The 23,185-nt window shown below is 43.4% G+C and overlaps 1 protein-coding gene across 1 annotated transcript in view; it reads left to right on the top strand.

Moving 5' to 3' along the window:
* Positions 1 to 23,185, top strand: part of MEI1 (meiotic double-stranded break formation protein 1) — a 1,068,659-nt gene that overhangs the window by 893,493 nt on the left and 151,981 nt on the right. The window contains 2 exon segments of the mRNA XM_053689435.1: positions 19,060 to 19,238; positions 19,686 to 19,778. Coding sequence (XP_053545410.1) covers positions 19,060 to 19,238; positions 19,686 to 19,778 — 272 coding nt within the window.

The following is a 23,185-nucleotide window of genomic DNA, read 5'->3' as shown; positions in this document are numbered from 1 at the left end:
AAGAGCTTTTTTGAAACATTTAGTGAACAGTTAGCTGGTCAATATACAATTTGCATATACAGAAATGAGCGCCTGAGATTTAACAAAGATAAAAAATTTATATCACATTGGCAACTAGTGGAGCGTTGCAAAAGATTTTTTTATTTTAAAGCAGAGTAGGTTTGCTCTGATCTTTCCTGGGGTCTAGCCGTAGCCCACGTCAGTCTCTTCAGTAGAGCAGTGGTGGCTTTTAAGCAATTGGGAACTTGTGGGGTACAATCCCAACTGCGCCTCTCAAACAGTTTTGCTGCCCTATCCATATAGCCTGAGTAAGCTTACTCAGTCTTTCTTTTCTTCCACAGGTCCATGTGAGGGAGGATACCCTCTCAAACCAGGTGAGCTGTCCTTCTGCCGGACAGATGTAGAATCAGGTAGGTGCCAAGTTTATTTTTCTTTCTTATGGGCGAAAATATGGCACTTCAGCAGTAGTCTGTATGGGACGCTAATTATACCAGTGACCATATGATGGGTCAATGACAGGCAGATTTAGCAGGCACTGTGGACGTGAGGAGTATCTTTATTGGGCTCAGGCTGTCCTTTCTCCGGTTTAAATCCGATCAAGAATTGTGTATGTACGGTGCAGTTTTTTATTTTTGTGTAAGCCAAGGTGCTTATATATTGCTAAGAGCAAAGTACATCACAGAGAAACAAGCTGTTCAACAAACTGGTAAACGCAAAACAGCTTAGTTTATAGAAATTAAGAAACTGGTTGTATTTTAATGGATTTTCTCTTTGCGGCACTGCTAGGGATTCTAATAGCCGCAGGGACTGCCCATGAACAAAGAAGCGGTTTTTCTTCAGAGGCAGCAAACTATTTGCGTGCCTTCCGGACTAGGGGAAGCATTCTCACTTCCTGTGAGTTCCGGAATAGAGCAGGTAGTTTTGTTGCGGCTCTGCTGAGATAGAGGATCGCAAAGCCGTCTATTTGCGCAGTTCAGGAACGTAGAGATCCACAACGGTTAGTCGGATCGTTTGTACTGTGACCAGCAGGACAGGTAGGCACCTCAGCAAAGCTGAGGTGTAGAGGCTGTCTGGGGTTTTTAATAACACCGCTGCTCTATAAAAAATTAAAGGGCCAGTATCGTTTTTTCTGTGTTAATTTCCAAGTGCAATAAAAGTAGTTTTTATTTTATTTTTTATATTTTCTCTCTCTTTGTTATTGGTCAAAGATGGATCAAGATGCCTTAAAAAATGTTACATGTAGCCTGTGTTTTGACTCCCAGGTAGAACCACCAATCCCTTTTTGTTCTTCATGTATTGAAAGAACAGTGGTTTACAGGCATAAACTTTTTTGAATCTGAGCGATCATTAGCTAAGGCGGATGCTGTTCAGGGGTCTCCTGTACCAGATATGCCGCAGCTTTCTCCTCAAGCGTCCCAATCTTTTCCGTCTACACATGCAGTGCCCTGCGGTTCCTCTCACAATCCGGTAGGATTTTCTTTGCAAGACAATGCTACCCAGGTATCCTCTGCGGTATCTGAGGCGCTGTCGGCTTTTCCCGTGCTGCAGAGAAGGCGCAAGAGGAAATTTAAAGAATAAGTGAGCAAGGTTTCTGATCCTGTGGTGGCTACTCAAGGTGCTTCCTCTCAAAAATCTGATGATGAAGACACTTCGGTAGCGTCTGAGGGTGAAATCTCAGATTCAGACAGTATAATTCCTTCTGACGCTGAAGTTGTATCCTTCAGATTTAAGCTGGAACACCTCCATCTGTTACTTAAGGAGGTTTTGGCTACATTGGAAGACTCTGATACGACTGTCGTCAACCCTAAAAAATCTAGTAAACTGAACAAGTACTTTGAGGTTCCCTCCGCGGTGGAGATATTCCCTGTACCAGACCGTGCTACTGAGATTATTGCACGGGAGTGGGAGAGACCTGGAATTCCTTTTTCTCCATCCCCAATTTTCAAGAAAATGTTTCCGATAGCTGACTCTATTAAGGAGTCTTGGCAAACGGTCCCCAAGGTGGAAGGGGCGATTTCCACTTTGGCTAAGAGAACCACTATTCCCATAGAGGATAGCTGTTCCTTTAAGGATCCTAGGGATAAGAAGTTGGAGGCATTACTAAAGAAGTTGTATGTTCACCAGGGTCTGCAATGGCAGCCTGTGGTGTGTATTGCCACTGTCACCAGCGCGGCAGCCTACTTGTTTGATGCGTTGTCTGATTCTATTCAGACAGATACTCCTCTTGAGGAAATCCAGAATAGGATTAAGGCTATTAAGTTGGCCAATTCCTTTATCACGGATGCTTACTTACAAGTCATCAAGTTGGGAGGAAAGATATCTTGCTTTGCTGTGCTTGCTCGCAAAGCCTTATGGTTGAAATCCTGGTCTGCAGATGTTTCATCTAAGTCCAAACTTTTGGCGATTCCCTACAAGGGTAATACCTTGTTTGGGTCGGGCTTGGCCGAAATTATTTCAGATATTACAGGACGAAAAGGGCATTTCCTCCCACAGGATAAGAGGAATAAACAGAAAGGACATCAGAGTAATTTTCGTTCCTTTCGAAACTTTAAAGGTAAGCCTCCCCCCCCCCCTCTTCCAAGCAGGAACAGTCCAAGCCTTCCTGGAAGTCCAAACAGTCTTGGAACAAGGGGAAGCATTCTAAGAAGCCCGCAAATGATTCAAAGTCAGCATGAAGGGCCTGCCCCGATCCGGAAACGGATCCGGTAGGGGGCAGACTTTCTTTATTCGCTCAGACCTGGGTTTGGGATGTTCTGGATCCCTGGGTGGTGGACATCGTATCCCAGGGGTACAAACTAGAGTTCAAGACCTTTCCTCTCAGGGGCAGGTTCCTCCTCTCAAGATAATCTGTAGACCAGATAAAAAGAGAGGCGTTCTTACATTGTGTCCGGGATCTTTCTGCCCTGGGAGTGGTAGTTTCAGTTCCCATATCGGAACAGGGCCTGGGATTCTACCCCAATCTGTTTGTGGTTCCCAAAAAAGAGGGAACTTTCAGACCAATTTTAGACCTGAAATGTCTAAACAAGTTCCTCAGAGTACCGTCCTTCAAGATAGAAACTATCGGCTAGATTACGAGTTTTTGTCGGTAAGGCTGTGCGGTGCTAACGCTCCTTTTTTCTCCTGTTAAGTGTGATCAGTCCACGGGTCATCATTACTTCTGGGATATTACTCCTCCCCAACAGGAAGTGCAAGAGGATTCACCCAGGAGAGCTGCATATAGCTCCTCCCCTCCACGTCACTCCCAGTCATTCTCTTGCACCCAACGACTAGATAGGAGGTGTGAGAGGACTATGGTGATTATACTTAGTTTTATTCCTTCAATCAAAAGTTTGTTATTTTATAATAGCACCGGAGTGTGTTATTTCTTCTCTGGTAGATTTGAAGAAGATTCTACCTGAGTTTTTACTATGATTTTAGCCGGCGTAGTTAAGATCATATTGCTGTTTCTCGGCCATCTGAGGAGAGGTAAACTTCAGATCAGGGGACAGCGGGCAGATTAATCTGCAAAGAGGTATGTAGCAGCTTATTATTTTCTGACAATGGAATTGATGAGAAAATCCTGCCATACCGATATAATGTAAACTCAGCCTTAAATGCAGTAGTAGCATCTGGTATCAGGCTGTCATGTATGTATATTTTACACTTCAGTATTCTGGGGAATGGTACTTCACTGGAATTACACTGTGTACATAAGACTTTAGCCTAATTTGCAGGGACTGGCAACAGGCTTTTTAATAACTCTTAATTTATGTTAAACGTTTTTTTGCTGGAATGTAAAATCGTTTTCATTTTCTGAGGTACTGGGTGAATAAAATGTTTTGGGCACTATTTTTTTCCACTTGGCAGTTGTTTGATTTAATTTATGACAGTTTACTGATCTCTCTCACTGTTGTGTGTGAGGGGGAGTGGCCTTTTTTGGCGCTTTTGCTACGCATCAAAAAATTCAGTCAGAAGCTCATTGTATTTCCTGCATGATCCGGTTCATCTCTACAGAACTCAGGGGTCTTCAAAACTTGTTTTGAGGGAGGTAATCCTCACAGCAGAGCTGTGAGATTGTAGTTGACTGTGATAAAAAACGTTTATTTCTGTAACTTTTTTTCTGCTATCAGGGTTAGTTATCCTTTGCTAATGGGAACAAGCCTTTGCTAAAATTGTGTTTTTACAAAGATTTGATGCTATAACCTTTCAGTTTATTAACTTTCAACTGTCATAACTTTTTCTGTGCTTCTTATAGGCACAGTACGTTTTCATATTATAGTAAATTACTTGAAAAGTATTTCCAAGTTGCTGGTTTATTTGCTAGTGTGTTAAACATGTCTGATTCAGAGGAAGACATATGTGCTATATGTGCTAATGCCAAAGTGGAGCCCAATAGAAATTTATGTACTAACTGCATTGATGCTACTTTAAATAAAAATCAATCTGTACAAATTGAACACATTTCACCAAACAACGAGGGGAGAGTTATGCCGACTAACTCGCCTCACGTGTCAGTACCTGCATCTCCCGCTCGGGAGGTGCGTGATATTGTGGCGCCGAGTACATCTGGGCGGCCATTACAAATCACATTACAGGATATGGCTACTGTTATGACTGAAGTTTTGGCTAAATTACCAGAACTAAGAGGTAAGCGTGATCACTCTGGGGTGAGAACAGAGTGCGCTGATAATGTTAGGGCCATGTCAGATACTGCGTCACAACTTGCAGAACATGAGGACGGAGAGCTTCATTCTGCGGCTGACGGTTCTGATCCAAACAGATTGGATTCAGATATTTCAAATTTTAAATTTAAGCTGGAAAACCTCTGTGTATTACTAGGGGAGGTGTTAGCGGCTCTGAATGATTGTAACACAGTTGCAATACCAGAGAAAATGTGTAGGTTGGATAAATATTTTGCGGTACCATCGAGTACTGACGTTTTTCCTATACCTAAGAGACTAACTGAAATTGTTACTAAGGAGTGGGATAGACCCGGTGTGCCGTTCTCACCCCCTCCGATATTTAGAAAGATGTTTCCGATAGACACCACCACACGGGACTTATGGCAAACGGTCCCTAAGGTGGAAGGAGCAGTTTCTACTTTAGCTAAGCGTACCACTATCCCGGTGGAGGATAGCTGTGCCTTTTCAGATCCAATGGATAAAAAGTTAGAGGGTTACCTTAAGAAAATGTTTGTTCAACAAGGTTTTATATTGCAACCCCTTGCATGCATTGCGCCGGTCACGGCTGCGGCGGCATTCTGGTTTGAGTCTCTGGAAGAGACCATTAGTTCAGCCACTCTGGATGAGATTACGGACAAGCTTAGAGTCCTTAAGCTAGCTAATTCATTCATTTCGGATGCCGTAGTACATTTAACTAAACTTACGGCTAAGAATTCCGGATTCGCCATTCAGGCGCGCAGAGCACTGTGGCTAAAATCCTGGTCAGCTGACGTTACTTCTAAGTCTAAATTACTTAATATACCTTTCAAGGGGCAGACCTTATTTGGGCCCGGATTGAAAGAAATTATCGCTGACATTACAGGAGGTAAAGGCCATGCCCTGCCTCAAGACAGAGCCAAACCTAAGGCTAGACAGTCTAATTTTCGTTCCTTTCGGAATTTCAAAGCAGGAGCAGCATCAACTTCCTCTGCTCCAAAACAGGAAGGATCTGTTGCTCGCTACAGACAAGGCTGGAGACCTAACCAGTCCTGGAACAAGGGCAAGCAGGCCAGGAAACCTGCTGCTGCCCCTAAAACAGCATGAATTGAGGGCCCCCGATCTGGGATCGGATCTAGTGGGGGGCAGACTTGCTCTCTTCGCCCAGGCTTGGGCAAGAGATGTCCAGGATCCCTGGGCGCTAGAGATAATATCTCAGGGATACCTTCTGGACTTCAAATACTCTCCTCCAAGAGAGAGATTTCATCTGTCAAGGTTGTCAACAAACCAAACAAAGAGAAAGGCTTTTCTACGCTGCGTACAAGAGCTTTTGTTAATGGGAGTAATCCATCCAGTTCCACGGTCGGAACAGGGACAAGGGTTTTACTCAAATCTGTTTGTGGTTCCCAAAAAAGAGGGAACTTTCAGGCCAATCCTGGATTTAAAGATCCTAAACAAATTCCTAAGAGTTCCATCGTTCAAAATGGAGACTATTCGGACAATTTTACCCATGATCCAAAAGGGTCAGTACATGACCACAGTGGATTTAAAAGATGCTTACCTTCACATACCGATTCACAAAGATCATTACCGGTATCTAAGGTTTGCCTTTCTAGACAGCCATTACCAGTTTGTAGCTCTTCCATTCGGATTGGCTACAGCTCCAAGAATCTTCGCAAAGGTTCTGGGTGCTCTTCTGGCTGTACTAAGACCGCGAGGAATTTCGGTAGCTCCGTACCTAGACGACATTCTGATACAAGCTTCAAGCTTTCAAACTGCCAAGTCTCATACCGAGTTAGTACTGGCATTTCTAAGGTCGCATGGATGGAAGGTGAACGAAAAGAAAAGTTCTCTCTTTCCACTCACAAGAGTTCCCTTCCTGGGGACTCTTATAGATTCTGTAGAAATGAAAATTTACCTGACAGAAGACAGGTTAACAAAACTTCAAAGTGCATGCCGTGTCCTTCATTCCATTCAACACCCGTCAGTGGCTCAATGCATGGAGGTAATCGGCTTAATGGTGGCGGCAATGGACATAGTACCCTTTGCACGCCTACACCTCAGACCGCTGCAATTGTGCATGCTAAGTCAGTGGAATGGGGATTACTCAGACTTGTCCCCTTCTCTGAATCTGGATCAAGAGACCAGAAATTCTCTTCTATGGTGGCTTTCTCGGCCACATCTGTCCAGGGGGATGCCATTCAGCAGGCCAGACTGGACAATTGTAACAACAGACGCCAGCCTTCTAGGTTGGGGCGCCGTCTGGAATTCTCTGAAGGCTCAGGGACAATGGAATCAGGAGGAGAGTCTCCTACCAATAAACATTCTGGAATTGAGAGCAGTTCTCAATGCCCTTCTGGCTTGGCCCCAGTTGACAACTCGGGGGTTCATCAGGTTTCAGTCGGACAACATCACGACTGTAGCTTACATCAACCATCAGGGAGGGACAAGAAGCTCCCTAGCAATGATGGAAGTATCAAAGATAATTCGCTGGGCAGAGTTTCACTCTTGCCACCTGTCAGCAATCCACATCCCGGGAGTGGAGTACTGGGAGGCGGATTTTTTAAGTCGTCAGACTTTTCATCCGGGGGAGTGGGAACTTCATCCGGAGGTCTTTGCCCAAATACTTCGTCATTGGGGCAAACCAGAGATAGATCTCATGGCGTCTCGACAGAACGCCAAGCTTCCTCGTTACGGGTCCAGATCCAGGGATCCGGGAGCGGTCCTGATAGATGCTTTGACAGCACCTTGGACCTTCAGGATGGCTTATGTGTTTCCACCCTTCCCGATGCTTCCTCGATTGATTGCCAGAATCAAGCAGGAGAGAGCATCAGTGATTCTAATAGCACCTGCATGGCCACGCAGGACTTGGTATGCAGATCTGGTGGACATGTCATCCTGTCCACCTTGGTCTCTACCTCTGAAACAGGACCTTCTGATACAGGGTCCTTTCAAACATCAAAATCTAATTTCTCTGAAGCTGACTGCTTGGAAATTGAACGCTTGATTTTATCAAAACGTGGTTTTTCTGAGTCAGTTATTGATACCTTAATACAGGCTAGGAAGCCTGTTACCAGAAAAATTTACCATAAGATATGGCGTAAATACCTATATTGGTGCGAATCCAAAGGTTACTCTTGGAGTAAGGTTAGGATTCCTAGGATATTGTCTTTTCTACAAGAAGGTTTAGAAAAGGGTTTATCTGCTAGTTCCTTAAAGGGACAGATCTCAGCTCTGTCCATTCTGTTGCACAAACGTCTGTCAGAAGTTCCAGACGTTCAGGCTTTTTGTCAGGCTTTGGCCAGGATTAAGCCTGTGTTTAAAACTGTTGCTCCGCCATGGAGTTTAAACCTTGTTCTTAACGTTTTACAGGGCGTTCCGTTTGAACCCCTTCATTCCATTGATATAAAGTTGTTATCTTGGAAAGTTCTATTTTTAATGGCTATTTCCTCGGCTCGAAGAGTCTCTGAGTTAACAGCCTTACATTGTGATTCTCCTTATTTGATTTTTCACTCGGATAAGGTAGTTCTGCGTACTAAACCTGGGTTCTTACCTAAGGTAGTCACTAACAGGAATATCAATCAAGAGATTGTTGTTCCATCCTTGTGTCCAAATCCTTCTTCAAAGAAGGAACGTCTTCTGCACAATCTGGATGTAGTTCGTGCCCTAAAATTTTACTTACAGGCAACTAAAGAATTTCGACAAACGTCTTCCCTGTTTGTCGTTTACTCTGGTCAGAGGAGAGGTCAAAAAGCTTCTGCTACCTCTCTCTCTTTTTGGCTTCGTAGCATAATTCGTTTAGCTTATGAGACTGCTGGACAGCAGCCTCCTGAAAGAATTACAGCTCATTCCACTAGAGCTGTGGCTTCCACTTGGGCCTTTAAGAATGAGGCCTCTGTTGAACAGATTTGCAAGGCTGCAACTTGGTCTTCACTTCATACTTTTTACAAATTTGACAAATTTGACACTTTTGCTTCTTCGGAGGCTATTTTTGGGAGAAAGGTTCTTCAGGCAGTGGTTCCTTCTGTATAAAGAGCCTGCCTATCCCTCCCGTCATCCGTGTACTTTTGCTTTGGTATTGGTATCCCAGAAGTAATGATGACCCGTGGACTGATCACACTTAACAGGAGAAAACATAATTTATGCTTACCTGATAAATTCCTTTCTCCTGTAGTGTGATCAGTCCACGGCCCGCCCTGTTTTTTTGCGGCAGGTAAATATTTTTTTTTTTTTTTTTTAAATTATACTCCAGTCACCACTACACCCTTGGCTTCTCCTTTCTCGTTGGTCCTTGGTCGAATGACTGGGAGTGACGTGGAGGGGAGGAGCTATATGCAGCTCTCCTGGGTGAATCCTCTTGCACTTCCTGTTGGGGAGGAGTAATATCCCAGAAGTAATGATGACCCGTGGACTGATCACACTACAGGAGAAAGGAATTTATCAGGTAAGCATAAATTATGTTTTTCTCACTGCTCACTTAAGACAACGCTGGTATTACGAGTTTTCTGCAAGCTGGCGTTAACCTCAGAAAAGTGAGCGTTGAGCAAAATTTAGCTCCACATCTCACCTCAATACCAGCGTTGCTTACAGTAGCCGAAAGGTGACTAAACGTGCTCGTGCACGATTTCCCCATAGGAAACAATGGGGCTGAGCTGGCTGAAAAAAAACAACTAACACCTGCAAAAAAGCAGCATTCAGCCCCATTGTTTCCTATGGGAAAATACATTTTACATCTACACCTAACACCCTAACATGAACCCCGAGTCTAAACACTCCTAATCTTACACTTATTAACCCCTAATCTGCCGTCCCCGACATCGTCGCCACCTACATAATATAATTAACCCCCAATCTGCCGCTCCGGACACCGCCACCACCTACATTACACTTATGAACCCCTAATCTGCTGCCCCCAACATCGCCGAACCCTACATTTTATTTATTAACCCCTAATCTGCCCTCCCCCAACGTCGCCGCAACTATATTACATTTATTAACCCCTAATCTGCCGCCTCCAACTTCGCCGCCCACTATAATAAATGTATTAACCCCTAAACCTATGTCTAACCCTAACACCCCCCTAACTTAAATATAATTTAAATACATCTAAATGAATTTACTATTATGAAATAAATTATTCCTATTTAAAACTAAATACTTACCTGTAAAATAAACCCTAAGCTAGCTACAATATAACTAATAGTTACATTGTAGCCATCTTAGGGTTTATTTTTATTTTACTGGCAACTTTGTATTACAATAGTTATTAAATAGTTATTAACTATTTAATAACTACCTAGCTAAAATAAATACAAAAGTACCTGTAAAATAAACCCTAACCTAAATTACAATTACACCTAACACTACACTATCATTAAATTAATTACCTAAACTACCTACAATTAATTACAATTAAATAAATTAAACTAAATTATGAAAAAAAAAACACTAAATTACAGAAAATAAAAAAGAAATTACAAGAATTTTAAACTAATTATACCTAATCTAAGCCCCGTAATAAAATAAAAAAGCCCCCAAAATAATAAAAATCCCTACCCTATACTAAATTACAAATAGCCCTTAAATGGGCCTTTTGCGGGGCATTGCCCCAAAGTAATCAGCTCTTTCACCTGTAAAAAAAAATACAATACCCCCCCAACATTAAAACCCACCACCCACACACCCAACCCTACTCTAAAACCCACCCAATCCCCCCTTAATAAAACCTAACACTAACCCCTTGAAGATCACCCTACCTTGAGACGTCTTCACCCAGCCGGGCACAAGTGGACCTCCAGACGGGCAGAAGTCTTCATCCGATCCAGCCAGAAGAGGACATCCAGACCGGCAGAAGTCTTCATCCAGGCGGCATCTTCTATCTTCTTCCATCCTGAGCGGAGCGGGTCCATCTTGAAGACATCTGACGCGGAGCATCCTCTTCCATCCGACGGCAACTGAAGAATGATGGTTCCTTTAAGTGACATCATCCAAGATGGCGTCCCTTCAATTCCGATTGGCTGATAGAATCCTATCAGCCAATCGGAATTAAGGTAGGAAAAATCCTATTGGCTGATGCAATCAGCCAATATAATTGAGCTTGCATTCTATTGGCTGATTGGAACAGCCAATAGAATGCAAGCTCAATCCTATTGGCTGATTGGATGTGGCGGTTTAGGGGTTAATATATTTAATTAAGTTGCGGCAATGTGCGGTCTGCAGATTAGGGATTAAATAATTTTATTATAGTGTTTGCGATGTGGGGGGGCCTCGGTTTAGGGGTTAATAGGTAGTTTATGGGTGTTAGTGTACTTTTTAGCACTTTAGTTAAGAGTTATATGTTACGGCGTTAACCCATAAAACTCTTAACTACTGACTTTTAAATGCGGTAGGAGTCTTGGAAGTAGAGGGTGTACCGCTCACTTTTTCCAGCGATCGTAATACCGGCGTTAAGCAAATCCCATTAAAAAGATAGGATACACAATTGACGTAAAGGGATTTGCGGTATGCTAAAATCGCGGAAAAAAAGTGAGCGGTACACCTGTACCTGCCAGACTCGTAATACCATCAGGCGTTAAAAAGCAGCGTTGGGACCCCTCAACACTGCTTTTTAAGGCTAACGCAAGACTCTAGTAATCTAGGCGTTTATGTTCCATTCTTCCCTTGGTTCAATAGGGTCAGTTCATGACAACCATAGACCTAAAGGATGCGTACCTTCATGTTCCCATCCACAGGGATCATCACAAGTTTCTGAGATTCGCTTTTCTGGACAAGCACTTCCAATTTGTGGCTCTTCCATTTGGCCTTGCCACAGCTTCCAGAATTTTCTCAAAGGTCCTGGGGGCTCTGTTGGTGGTGATCCGGTCTCGGGGCATGGCAGTGGCGCCATATCTGGATGACATTCTAATTCAGGCGCCGTCTTTTCAGCAAACTCTCATATGGAGATCTTGTTGTCTTTTCTTCGCTCCCACGGATGGAAGGTGAATCTGGGAAAAAGTTCCTTGGTTCAAGCTACAAGGATAGTGTTCCTGGGGACCATAATAGACTCCCTTTCAATGAAGATATTTCTGTCAGAAAGACAAGAATCTTCTACTCTTGCCTTGTCCTTCAGTCCTCTCCTTGGCCGTCAGTGGCTCAATGTATGGAGGTAATTGGTCTGATGGTAGCTGCCATGCACTTCATTCTTTTTGCTTGGTTCCATCTCAGACCTCTGCAGTTGTGCATGCTCAGGCAATGGAACAGGGACTATGCGGATCTGTCTCCGCGATTAGATCTGGATCAGGCGACAAGAGAATCTCTTCCGTGGTGGTTGTCTCAGGAACACCTCTCCCAGGGAACCTGCTTCCGCAGACCTACGTTGGAATTTCAGTCTAGCATACCTGTTTCCTCTGTTCTCTCTCCTGCCACGAGTCATTGCTCGGATCAAGCAGGAGAGGGCTTCAGTGATTCTCATAGCATCGGCGTGGCCTCGCAGGATCTGGTATGCAGACTTAGTGGAAATGTCATCTCTTCCACCTTGGAGACTCCCGCTGAGGAAGAACCTTCTACTTCAGGGGCCCTTCCTTCATCCAAATATTGTTTCTCTGAAGCTGACTGCTTGGAGATTGAACGCTTAATTTTATCTAAGCGGGTTCTCGGAGTCGGTCATTGAGACCTTAATCCAGGCTTGTAAGCCTGTGACTAGGAAGATTTACTATAAAATATGGCGTAAATATCTGTACTGGTGTGAATCCAAGGGTTTCTCATGGATTAGAGTCAGGATCCCTAGGCTTTTGTCTTTTCTCCAGGAAGGTCTGGAGAAAGTTTGTTAGCGAGTACTTTGAAGGGACAAATATCTGCCTTGTCTATTTTGTTGCATAAACGGATGTGCCAGACGTGCAATCTTTTTGTCAGGCCTTGGTCAGAATCAGGCCTGTGTTTATGCCTGTTACTCCTCCTTGGAGTCTTAACCTTGTTCTTAGAGTCCTTCAGCAAGCTCCGTTTGAGCCTATGCATTCCTTAGATATTAGGATGTTACCTTGGAAAGTTTTGTTTCTTGTTGCCATTTCTTCTGCTCGGAGAATCTCGGAACTCTCGGCGTTGCAGTATGATTCCCCTTATCTTATCTTTCATTCTGATAAGGTGGTTCTACGTACTAAGTTAGGTTTCCTTCCTAAATTGGTTTCGGATAGGAATATTAATCAGGAAATTGTTGTTCTTTCTTTGTGTCCTAATCCTTCTTCTCATAAGGAGCGTTTGCTGCATAACCTAGATGTTTTGCGTGCGTTGAAATTCTATTTGCAGGTGACTAAGGATTTTCGCCAGTCTTTTACTTTATTTGTCATTTTCTCTGGGAAACGCAAGGGTCAGAAAGCTACGGCTACTACTCTTTCTCTCAGGCTGAAGAGTATAATTTGCTTGGCCTATGAAACTGCTGGAGAGCAGCCTCCTGAAAGAATCACGGCTCATTCCACAAGGGCTGTCTCTTCTTCCTGGGCCTTCAAAAATGAAGCTTCTGTGGAACAGATTTGCAAGGCTGCAACTTGGTCCTCTCTACATACTTTTTCAAAAATTTGATACTTTTGCCTCGGCTGAGGCTTCTTTTGGGAGAAAGGTTCTTCAAGCAGTGGTGCCTTCTGTTTAAGTTCCCTGTCTTGTCCCTCTCTTATCATAAGTGTCCTCTAGCTTGGCTATTGATTCCCAACAGTAATTGATGATGATCCGTGGACTCATCGTGTCATTAGAAAGAAAACAAAATTTATGCCTACCTGATAAATTTCTTTCTTTCTTGACACGGTGAGTCCACGGCCCACCCTGTATTTTTCAGACAGAGTTTTTGTTGTGTAAACCTCAGGCACCTCTGCACCTTGTGTTGCTTCCTTTCTCTCCTTTTCCTTCGGTCGAATGACTGGGGTTTGTGGGAAGGGAAGTGATACTTAACAGCTTTGCTGTGGTGCTCTTTGCCTCCTCCTGCTGGCCAGGAGTGATATTCACTACAGTAATTGATGATGATCCATGGACTCACCGTGTCAAGAAATAAATAAATGTATCAGGTAAGCATAAATTTCGTTTTTCTTTCTCAGGCTAGATCTAAGGGTCGTCAAACTTCTAATTTGTGTTTCTTTCGCAATTTCAAGGGACAGAAATCCTCATCTTCTACCAAGCCTGAACAGACCAAGACTTCCTGGAGACCTAACCAACCATGGAATAAGGGCCAGCAGTCCAAGAAGCCTACTTCTGAGAACAAATCGGTAGGAAGGGTCCGCCCCGATCTGGGATCGGATCAGGTAGGGGCAGACGTTCCTTCTTTCAGGAGGCCTGGACTCGCAATGTCCCAGATGGGTGGTGGATGTGGTCTCTCAGGGATACAAGATAGGTTTTAAATCTTGTCCTCCAGGAGGCAGATTTCTCCTGTCAACGTTATCTGCAAACCAGGAAAAAAGAGAGGCATTCTAAAAGTGTGTCAGGGATCTCTCCTTGTTAGGGGTGATCGTCCCGGTTCCTCTTGCAGAGCAGGGCCGAGGATTTTATTCCAATATTTGCGTAGTCCCCAAGAAAGAGTTAGCTTTTTGCCCTATTTTAAACCTGAAATGCCTCAACAAATTTCTCAAGGTTCCGTTCTTCAAAATGGAGACTATTCAACCCATTCTCCCTTTAGTCCTGGAGGGTCAGTTCATGAACACTATCGACTTGTAGGACGCTTTCCTTCATGTTACTATCCGCAGGGAACATTTTCAATTTCTCCAGTTTGCATTCCTGGACAAACACTTTCAGTTTTTAGACCTTCCTTTCGGCCTGGCCACAGCTCCCCGAATCCCCAGGTCTATATCTTGGTTCAGGTGTCATCTTTTAATTTAGCAAGATCGCACACGGATTCTCTGTTGTATATTCTTCGCTCTCACGGGTGGATGTTGAATCTGTTCAGAATAGACAAACAGCACACTACCTGGTGCAGGTGGTAGAGGGCCACTACAAACGCCTCTCAATGAATCCACAATGGCAAGAGTCCACAGCACCAAATAAAGAGGAAAAGTTCTTGTCTTTATGTCATTTATTTTCTTTTAGCTTACAAAAAGCATGTAGGCACACAGCAGCAAACAAAAGCAACGTTTCGGGCTATTCACCCTTAATCATGCTAAAATCATTTTTAACATGATTAAGGGTGAATAGCCCGAAACGGTGCTGTGGACTCTTGCCATTGTGGATGTTGAATCTGGACAAGAGTTCCCTGATACCAGGGTCTATTTTTTGGGGACAATCATAGACTCAATCTCTATGAAGATTTTCTTAACAGAGGTGAGACAGTCCAGACTTTGCTTTGTCTGTCGTTCTCTTCAGTCCTCTGTTTGACCCTCAGTAGCACAGTGTATTGAGGTAATCTGTCTCATGGACATTATTCCTTTTGCTAGCTCCCATCTGAGACCTCCAGTTATGTATGCTCAGGCAATGGAACGAAGACCACTCGGACCTCTCTCAACGGATTGTCCTAGACAACCTTACGAGAGACTCTCTCTTCTGGTGGCTCTGTCAGGATCATCTGTCTCAAGGCACGTGCTTCTTGGACCATCTAGAAGGATTGTGACTACGGATGCCAGCCTTCGGGCTAGGGAGCAGTTTGGGATCCCTTAAGAGCTCAGGGACCCTGGTCTCCGAAGGAATCCATCCTTCCAATAAATATTCTAGAATTGAGAGCAATCTACAATGCTTTGATAGCATGACCTCAATTGAATTTGGTCCGGTTTATCAGATTCCAATCGGACAACATTACATCAGTGGCTTATATCAACCATTAGGGAGGAACAAAGAGTTCCTTAGTGATGAAGGAGGTTTCTCGCATCCTTCAGTGGGCGGAGTCTCACAACTGCCACATGTCAGCCATTCATATCCCAGGTGTGGACGACTGGAAAGCAGATTACCTGAGCAGACAGAGGTTCCACCCAGGGGAGTGGTCTCTTCATCCGGCGGTATTCTCATTGCTAACTCTCAGGTGGGGGGTTTCGGAGTTGGATCTAATGGCATCTTGCCTCAATACCAAACTTCCCAGATACGGGTCCAGATCAAGGGACCCGCAAGCGGTTCTGGTGGACGGCCTAGCGGTTCCATGGGATTTCGGGCTGATATACCTGTTTCCTCCATTTGCCCTCCTTCCTCGGGTTATAGCCTGCATCAAGCAGGAGCAGGCTTCTGTGATTCTAATTTCTCCAGCTTGGCCCAGCAGAATCTGGTTTGCGGACCTGGTGAAGATATCGTCCTCCCCTCAGGGAACATTAACGCTGAAGAAGGACCTTCTACTTCAGGGTCCGTTTCTTCATCCAAATCTAGATTCTCTGAAGCTGACTGCATGGAGATTGAACGCTTAGTCTTGTCTAGACAAGGGTGTTCAGAAAGGGTCATTGACACTTTGATCCAGGCTCGTTAACCTGTAACTCGTAAGATATATCATAAGGTTTGGCGCTCCTACTTATCCTGGTGCGAATCTCAGGGTTTTCCTTAGCACAAGGTGAGAGTTCTCTGTATTCTGTCTTTTCTCCAGGAGGGTCTGGAGAAGGGTTTGTCAGTCAGTTCTCTGAAGGGTCAGATTGCTGCCCTTTCAGTTTTATTGCCTAAACGTTTGGCCGACTTATCGGACGTTCAGTCCTTCGTTCAAGCTTTGGTCAGAATCAGGCCTGTGTTTAAACCTGTTGCTCCGCCTTGGAGCCTTAATCTTGTTCTTCAGGTTTTGCAGCAGGCTCCGTTTGCACCTATGCAATCTGTTGATATTAAACTGTTTTGGAAAGTTTTGTTCTTGTTGGCTATCTCTTCTGCTCGAAGAGTCTCAGAACTTTTGGCTCTGCAGTGTGATCCCCCTTATGTTATTTTCCATGCGCATAAGTCGGTCCTACATACTAAATTGGGATTTCTTCCTAAGGTGATTTCAGACCGCAATATCAATCAGGAAATTGTAGTTCCTTCATTTTGTCCTAATCCTTCTTCTCAGAAGGAACGTCTGTTACACAACCTGAATGTGGTTCGTGCTCTAAAATTCTATCTCCAGGCTACTTACGATTTTCGTCAATCTTCTGCCCTTTTTGTGGTGTTTGCTGGCAAACGTAAGGGCCAAAAGGCCACGTCAACTACTCTTTCATTTTGATTGAGGAGTGTCATTCGGTTGGCTTATGAGACAGCTGGACAATAGCCTTCTGAGAGGATTACGGCTCATTCAACTCGTGCTGTTTCTTCTTCCTGGGCCTTTAAAAACTAGGCTTCCGTGGAGCAAATTTGCAAGGCGGCCACTTGGTCCTCGTTACATACATTTTTAAAATTTTACAAATTTGATGTTTTTACCTCAGCTGAGGCTTCTTTTGGGAAAAAGGTGCTTTAAGCGGTGGTGCCCTCAGTTTAGGTCCGCCTGCCTTGGTTTCTCCCTCCCTTTCCATTCTGTGTCCTCTCTGGCTTGGGTATGGAGAGTACATGACCAGCCTTTGTCTAATTTCAAGACTGCTTCTTATTTTTATTTTCTAAACTTCAGGCACCTCTATACCCCTGGTGTTCCTTTTCTCTTTCCGTATTCCCTCGGCTGAATGACTGGGGATTATGGGGAAGTGGGAGGGATACTTAAAGCTTTGCTGGGGTGTTCTTTGCCTCCTCCTGGGGGCCAGGAGTTGAATTCCCACTAGTAATTGAATGGAATCGTGGACACTCCATGCCAGGAAAGAAAATACTTTAAAAGGTAAGCATTTTTTTTAAATAAAACATATCTATCTATATCTATACATACACACACACACACATACAGTATATATATATAGCAATGTAGAAAATAAGCACTCACTGAACTTACTCCAATGGTGACAAATAAGTTTAATGAAGTTTTAGTCACTAACTAAAACTTCATTAAACTTATTTGTCACCGTTGGAGTAAGTTCAGTGAGTGCTTCTTTTCTACATTGCTACAAATTACCTTCATAGCACCCTGACAAGTTGCAAGTGTTGGTGAGAGTGCACTTACACCAATCTCTGAAGAAAAAAAAAAATATATATATATATATATATATATATATATACTGTATATATACACACACACAGATATATAGGAATATCTGTTTAAAAATACATAGAACATTTTCCTATACATGAAGACCATTGGAATGTAAAATATATATAATAAATACACAGTAAAGCACATTATAAAAGCAGAATTGCCTGGTGTTTTAGGGCTGGACTGACCTTACTTGGCGGGATCAGACTGATATACTTCAGGAAAGTTTCCTCTGTAAAAAACAAAAACAAAAAAAACACACAGATTATAAAATATTAAAATTTATTGAATTTTTTTTTCTTGTTTTCAGGTATTTGAGTGGAAAGGGCTCCAAAGTATATATACATATGTGTATGCATGTGTATGTATATATATATATATATATATATATATATATATATATATATATATATATATATATATGTATATACATATATACACATATAAACATAAATATACATGTGTACACAAATATACATATGTAAATATACATACATACATACAAATATATATGTATGTATATATCCATTATAGCCCTTTCCATTCAAATACCTTGTCATATACCATTTACCTTTTAACCATATTTTATTCGATATTTTATACATTTGTAACACTTTATTTTAAAGAGACATAATACTCATCTACTAAATCACTTGAAAATGATGCAGGATAACTGTAAAAAACCGACAAGAAAATATCACCTGGACATCTCTATGTTAAAAAGGAAGATATTTTACATCAGAATTTCTTCAGCTTACCAGAGCAAGTGGTCTGTAACACACTTCAGCTGCTGTCCAGCTGCAAGTTAAAAATAAATAAATAGCCAATCAGCAGAGGTCCTGCTGTGCTTTGCTGTGATCTCATGAGATTTCACTGAAATCTTGTGAGATTTCTTAGTAAACTTCCTTAAACTCAATAGGGAAATAACATGACTGGGCCTGCATATGTCAGATGCATGCTGCTTTGGAAGTCCTGGGACTAGTATTCTGATTGGCTGCTTAAAGTCCATTTACAATGGGGTGTGAATACTTAGGAAATTTTGAGGTAAATATCTTCCATTTTTACATAGAGATGTTCAGGTGATATTTTCTAGTCAGCTTTTGACAGCTATGCTGCATCACTTTCATGTGCTTCAACATTTGGGTACCATGTCCCTTTAATCTATTTCTGTTGTTTTTAAATGCATTTTTTGTTGTTGTTTAGCCCTATCCCTTTATGCAAGGTCTTCAGTCGAACTAACCTGAAGAGCGTAAATCTAGTTTGTGCTAGTGCGGTATGTGTTTACTTTCGACTTGTAATACGCACGCAAGTTAGCACGAATGCGATATTTTAATATCGCGCACACAGTAACTTTAGCGTGCCACTTGTAATCTAGCCCATAGTCATTGATCCTTTCGTAGAAAACTTTGTCTCCATTCTTCATCCTAGTGAGCATTATCCTGCTATTGAAATCAGTGCTGAGACAAAGCTTCTCTTCTTCTGTGCTGACACTTGTGCTGTCAGAAAAGAGGGACCAGTCGCAGCCGGAAGTTGATGTAGCTCTGCAACCCCTGAGCACGCACAGTGTGCGCTATCTACTAGCTGCACTGCAGAATTTTATGATACAGGTATGAGCAGCTCTTTGTTTGTAGATGTTGCTGAGGAGCAGAATGTCTGGTCCCAGACTTCTGTTTGTTTTCTATACCAAGCAATCTACCATGGAATGTTTTGCTGACATGAATTTATGGACTATTTATCTTAAGACAAGACAGCTGTTTTATCCATAACCCCATTTATTTCATGATGGTGAGAGTCCTCCAGACATCACATGTGGGATTACACTCCAGTCCACTAGGAGAAGGCAAAGACACACCAACATGCCAGAACTTTAATCCTACTCATTCTCCCAGAATTCCTAACTCAAACCTTTACTGCCAAGATGCAGTTAGGTGAATACGTCAATAAGGGTTCTCTCAACAGGTCAGCCAGGCAGTGAGAAATCTTCTGCCAGTCATGAAATGTCATAAGCCTCCCAGCTGAAATGTAGACTTGTCCACTAATCCCCTGGTCTACAGTGTGCTGCTCATTGTGAGATCCTTAGAACTGTATTTGCACTTCCTAAGATGGACCCATCTACGGAAAGTAGTTATCTGCAGCTGAGAAAACAGGTAAGTACATCACACCTTCATGCCCCTCTGACTATTAGCATGAACATGTACACATGATTCACATAGCCTTGGGACATTTACGCACACACTAAATAAATTATACATGCATTTTGCATTTCCATCTTAATATGAGGAGAGTCCACGGCTTCATTCCTTACTTGTGGGAATACAGAACCTGGCCACCAGGAGGAGGCAAAGACACCCCAGCAAAAGGCTTAAATACTTCCCCCACTCCCCTCATCCCCCAGTCATTCTTTGCCTTTCGTCACAGGAGGTTGGCAGAGAAGTGTCGGAAGATTCGGAGTAGTCACTTATGGAGGGTAGTACTCTTCGGTATGGGACTGTAGTTTTAAGTAGTCTTGTCAGCCTCTCAGTGAGAGCATTGACGAAAGTTAGGGTCTGGAGACAGGGAGAGTCTTTCTGCGAAAACATCCAGACTCGTATTAACAGCTCCTAAGCAATCAGTGTTGACGAGTTTCACTGCCTGTTTCTATCACTCAAGTCCATGTCAGGTGCGATGCTACAAGACTGTCAAACTTGAGAGGCTGTGTGTCTGTTGCACAGCAGTGATTCCGGTAAGATCGTTTCATTTTATACTCATATGATAACGCAAGAAGACAGGGTCACAGTGTGACTCCTTTTATCTGTATAGAATCAAAGGTTAATATCTCCGGAAGGGGATTATTGAACAGGGGGGATTTATGCATTATTTGTTTTATTATGTTTTATGCTGCAACATTGTCAGGATGCCAGGAATCAGACTGAGCTGAGAAGTGCAAAAATAATTACACCTTTATTAATAGCAAAAAATAATAAAAAGTCCACAAGTCAAATAACAAGCCAGGAATCGAAACCAGAGCAGGTAGTCAGACAAGCCGAGTCAGGAGCAAAAGCGAGTAATCAGACGAGCCGGAATCAGGAACAAGGAGAACAGCAGAGTCAGAAACAAGTCAGGGATCAGGAGCCAGGAGGGATGTCAGACAGCCAGGTAATAAACAGGAGCTCTCACAAACAGGTCTGAGACAACGCAAAGGCAAAGCATACTGAACAGAGGCCCTTTAAATAATAAGTGATGACATCACAATTCTGAGACTGCATCCTGTCTCACACGGATGATGTACACCAGTCTGGCCATAAAAGGAAGTGCAGGAAATGAGCAGCATCACACAGTATGCACCAGAGTCAGCAAGAGAGGTGAATGTAAAATGGTTGCCAGCAGCACATGGCAAACAAAACAGGGAAAAAAGCCTGACAAACATGTGTGAGATGAGGCTTAGGCAGATGTTGGAACATTCAGGTTTTACTTTCGTTTTTGGATAACTGTGCGGCCTCTTAGGTTTGGCGCGCTTATTCCGGGAGCAAGGGCGGTCCTGCATGGCACACCACGTGACCGGGTGTGGTCTCATTGATTTCCTCTTTCCTGACCGTGCGGTTTACAGGAGACTAAGTGGTTTCTCTGTGGGGCCTGGGTTATAGAAGGTGGTGAGTGCCCCAGCCATTGGAGGTATAAAGGTGCCATTTATCTTTGTCTATAGTCTATCTTGAAAGTGCAAGCTATGGAGGACTCTGATACGTTAGAGGGTACTCCCTCTTTACCTAAATCTAATACCTGTTTTTATTCTGAGGAGGCTATGGTTTACCCGCCTGCTCAATTATGTTCCACATGCCTTGATAAAGTACTTATATCTAAGAAACCCAAGATGTTTAGTACCACTGAGCCGTCCACCTCTGAGGGGTCTCTGTCCCGTTAGGTGTGTTCCCTTCAGTCATCTCCTATTACACATGCAGCTTCCCATTGCACTCCTAATCCTCCTTCAGGAGGGGCCCTCTTACCGCCAGACTTTACTGAACAGCTACACATGGCAGTGTCTGTGGCCTAAAGTGCTCTACCTCGCCCTGCTAAGCGCAAGCGAAAAGTTAAATACTGCTATCCTTCTTAGGGGTCCTCTACTAATTTGTTGAATTTATCTGATACTAGATTATCCGCTGATGAGGATGCCTCTGATACTTCAGAGGATGCTTTTTCTGGGTCGGAATCTTCTGCCTCTAAACCTCCTGCTGCGGAGGAACCAGACTTTAGATTTAGGATCAAGCATTTACGCTTTTTGTTAAAGGAGGTGTTGGCTACTTTAGAGGTTCCAGAACCTAAATTACCCGAGGAACCTTCTATTCCTAAACTTGATAAGGTTTATGAAGACAGGGTGGTGCCACAGACTTTCCCGGTTCCCGTTAAGATTACAAATATTATTAAGAATGAATGGGAGAGACTTGGATCTTCTTTTTCCCCTTCTTCTTCCTTTAAGAAATTGTTCCCGGTTCCGGACTCGCAATTGGAGTTGTGGGGTTCCGTCCCTAAGGTGGATGGAGCTATCTCCACATTCGCTATGCGCACTACTACTATCCCGCTTGAGGATATGCAGATAATTCACCTGAATGCCAAGACATCAGGTTTTTCTGTTCTAGCCCATAGGGCACTCTGGCTGAAGTCTTGGTCTGCGGACATGACTTCAAAATCTAGACTACTTTCCCTTCCGTTTAAGGGGAAGATTCTTTTTGGTCCAGACCTGGACTCAATCATTTCCACAGTCACTGGGGGCAAAGGTGCCTTTCTACCGCAGGATAAGAAAAATAAACCTAAAGGATTTCTAAGGGAACTTGGAAACCTTCTCATTCTTGGAATAAATCCAAGCAGAACAAGAAGCCCGCCGAAACAAAATCGGCATGAAGGGGCGACCCCCGATCCATCGCCAGATCGTGTGGGGGGAAGACTATCTCTCTTTGTGCAGGCTTGGCTTGGGAATGTGCAAGACCCTTGGGTTCTGGAGGTCATCGCCCAGGGTTACAGGATAGGTTTTAAAACGTATCCACCCAGCGGTAGATTCCTCTTATTAAACCTGTCTTCACGACCAGAAAAACGAGAAGCTTTTCTAGGGTGCGTGAGGGATCTCTCCTCCCTGGGAGTAATTGTGCCGGTACCTCTAGCAGAAAGAGGTCTGGGGTAGTACTCAAACCTTTTTGTGGTCCCAATGCCCGATTTTGGACCTAAAGTGCCTAAACAAGTTCCTGTCGGTCCCATCATTCAAGATGGAGACAATAAGGTCCATTCTGCCCTTAGTTCAAGAGGGACAGTTCATGACTATGATAGACTTGAAGGATGCTTACCTTCATGTGCCAATACACAAGGATCACTTCAAGTTCTTAAGATTTGCCATTCTGGACCAGCACTTCCAGTTTGTTGCTCTTCCATTTGGCCTAGCTACTGCCCCAAGAGTCTTTACAAAGGTTCTGGGGGCTCTGCTCGCGGTGGCGAGATCCAGAGGTATTGCAGTAGCGCCATACTTGGACGACATCCTTGTACAGGCTCCGTCCTGTTGGCTGGCAGAAGACCATTCAAGAGCTCTTTTACT

This window comes from Bombina bombina, chromosome 7, assembly GCF_027579735.1.
Source record: "Bombina bombina isolate aBomBom1 chromosome 7, aBomBom1.pri, whole genome shotgun sequence".
Lineage (NCBI taxonomy): Eukaryota > Metazoa > Chordata > Amphibia > Anura > Bombinatoridae > Bombina > Bombina bombina.
This window is presented reverse-complemented; position numbering and strand designations above follow the sequence as displayed.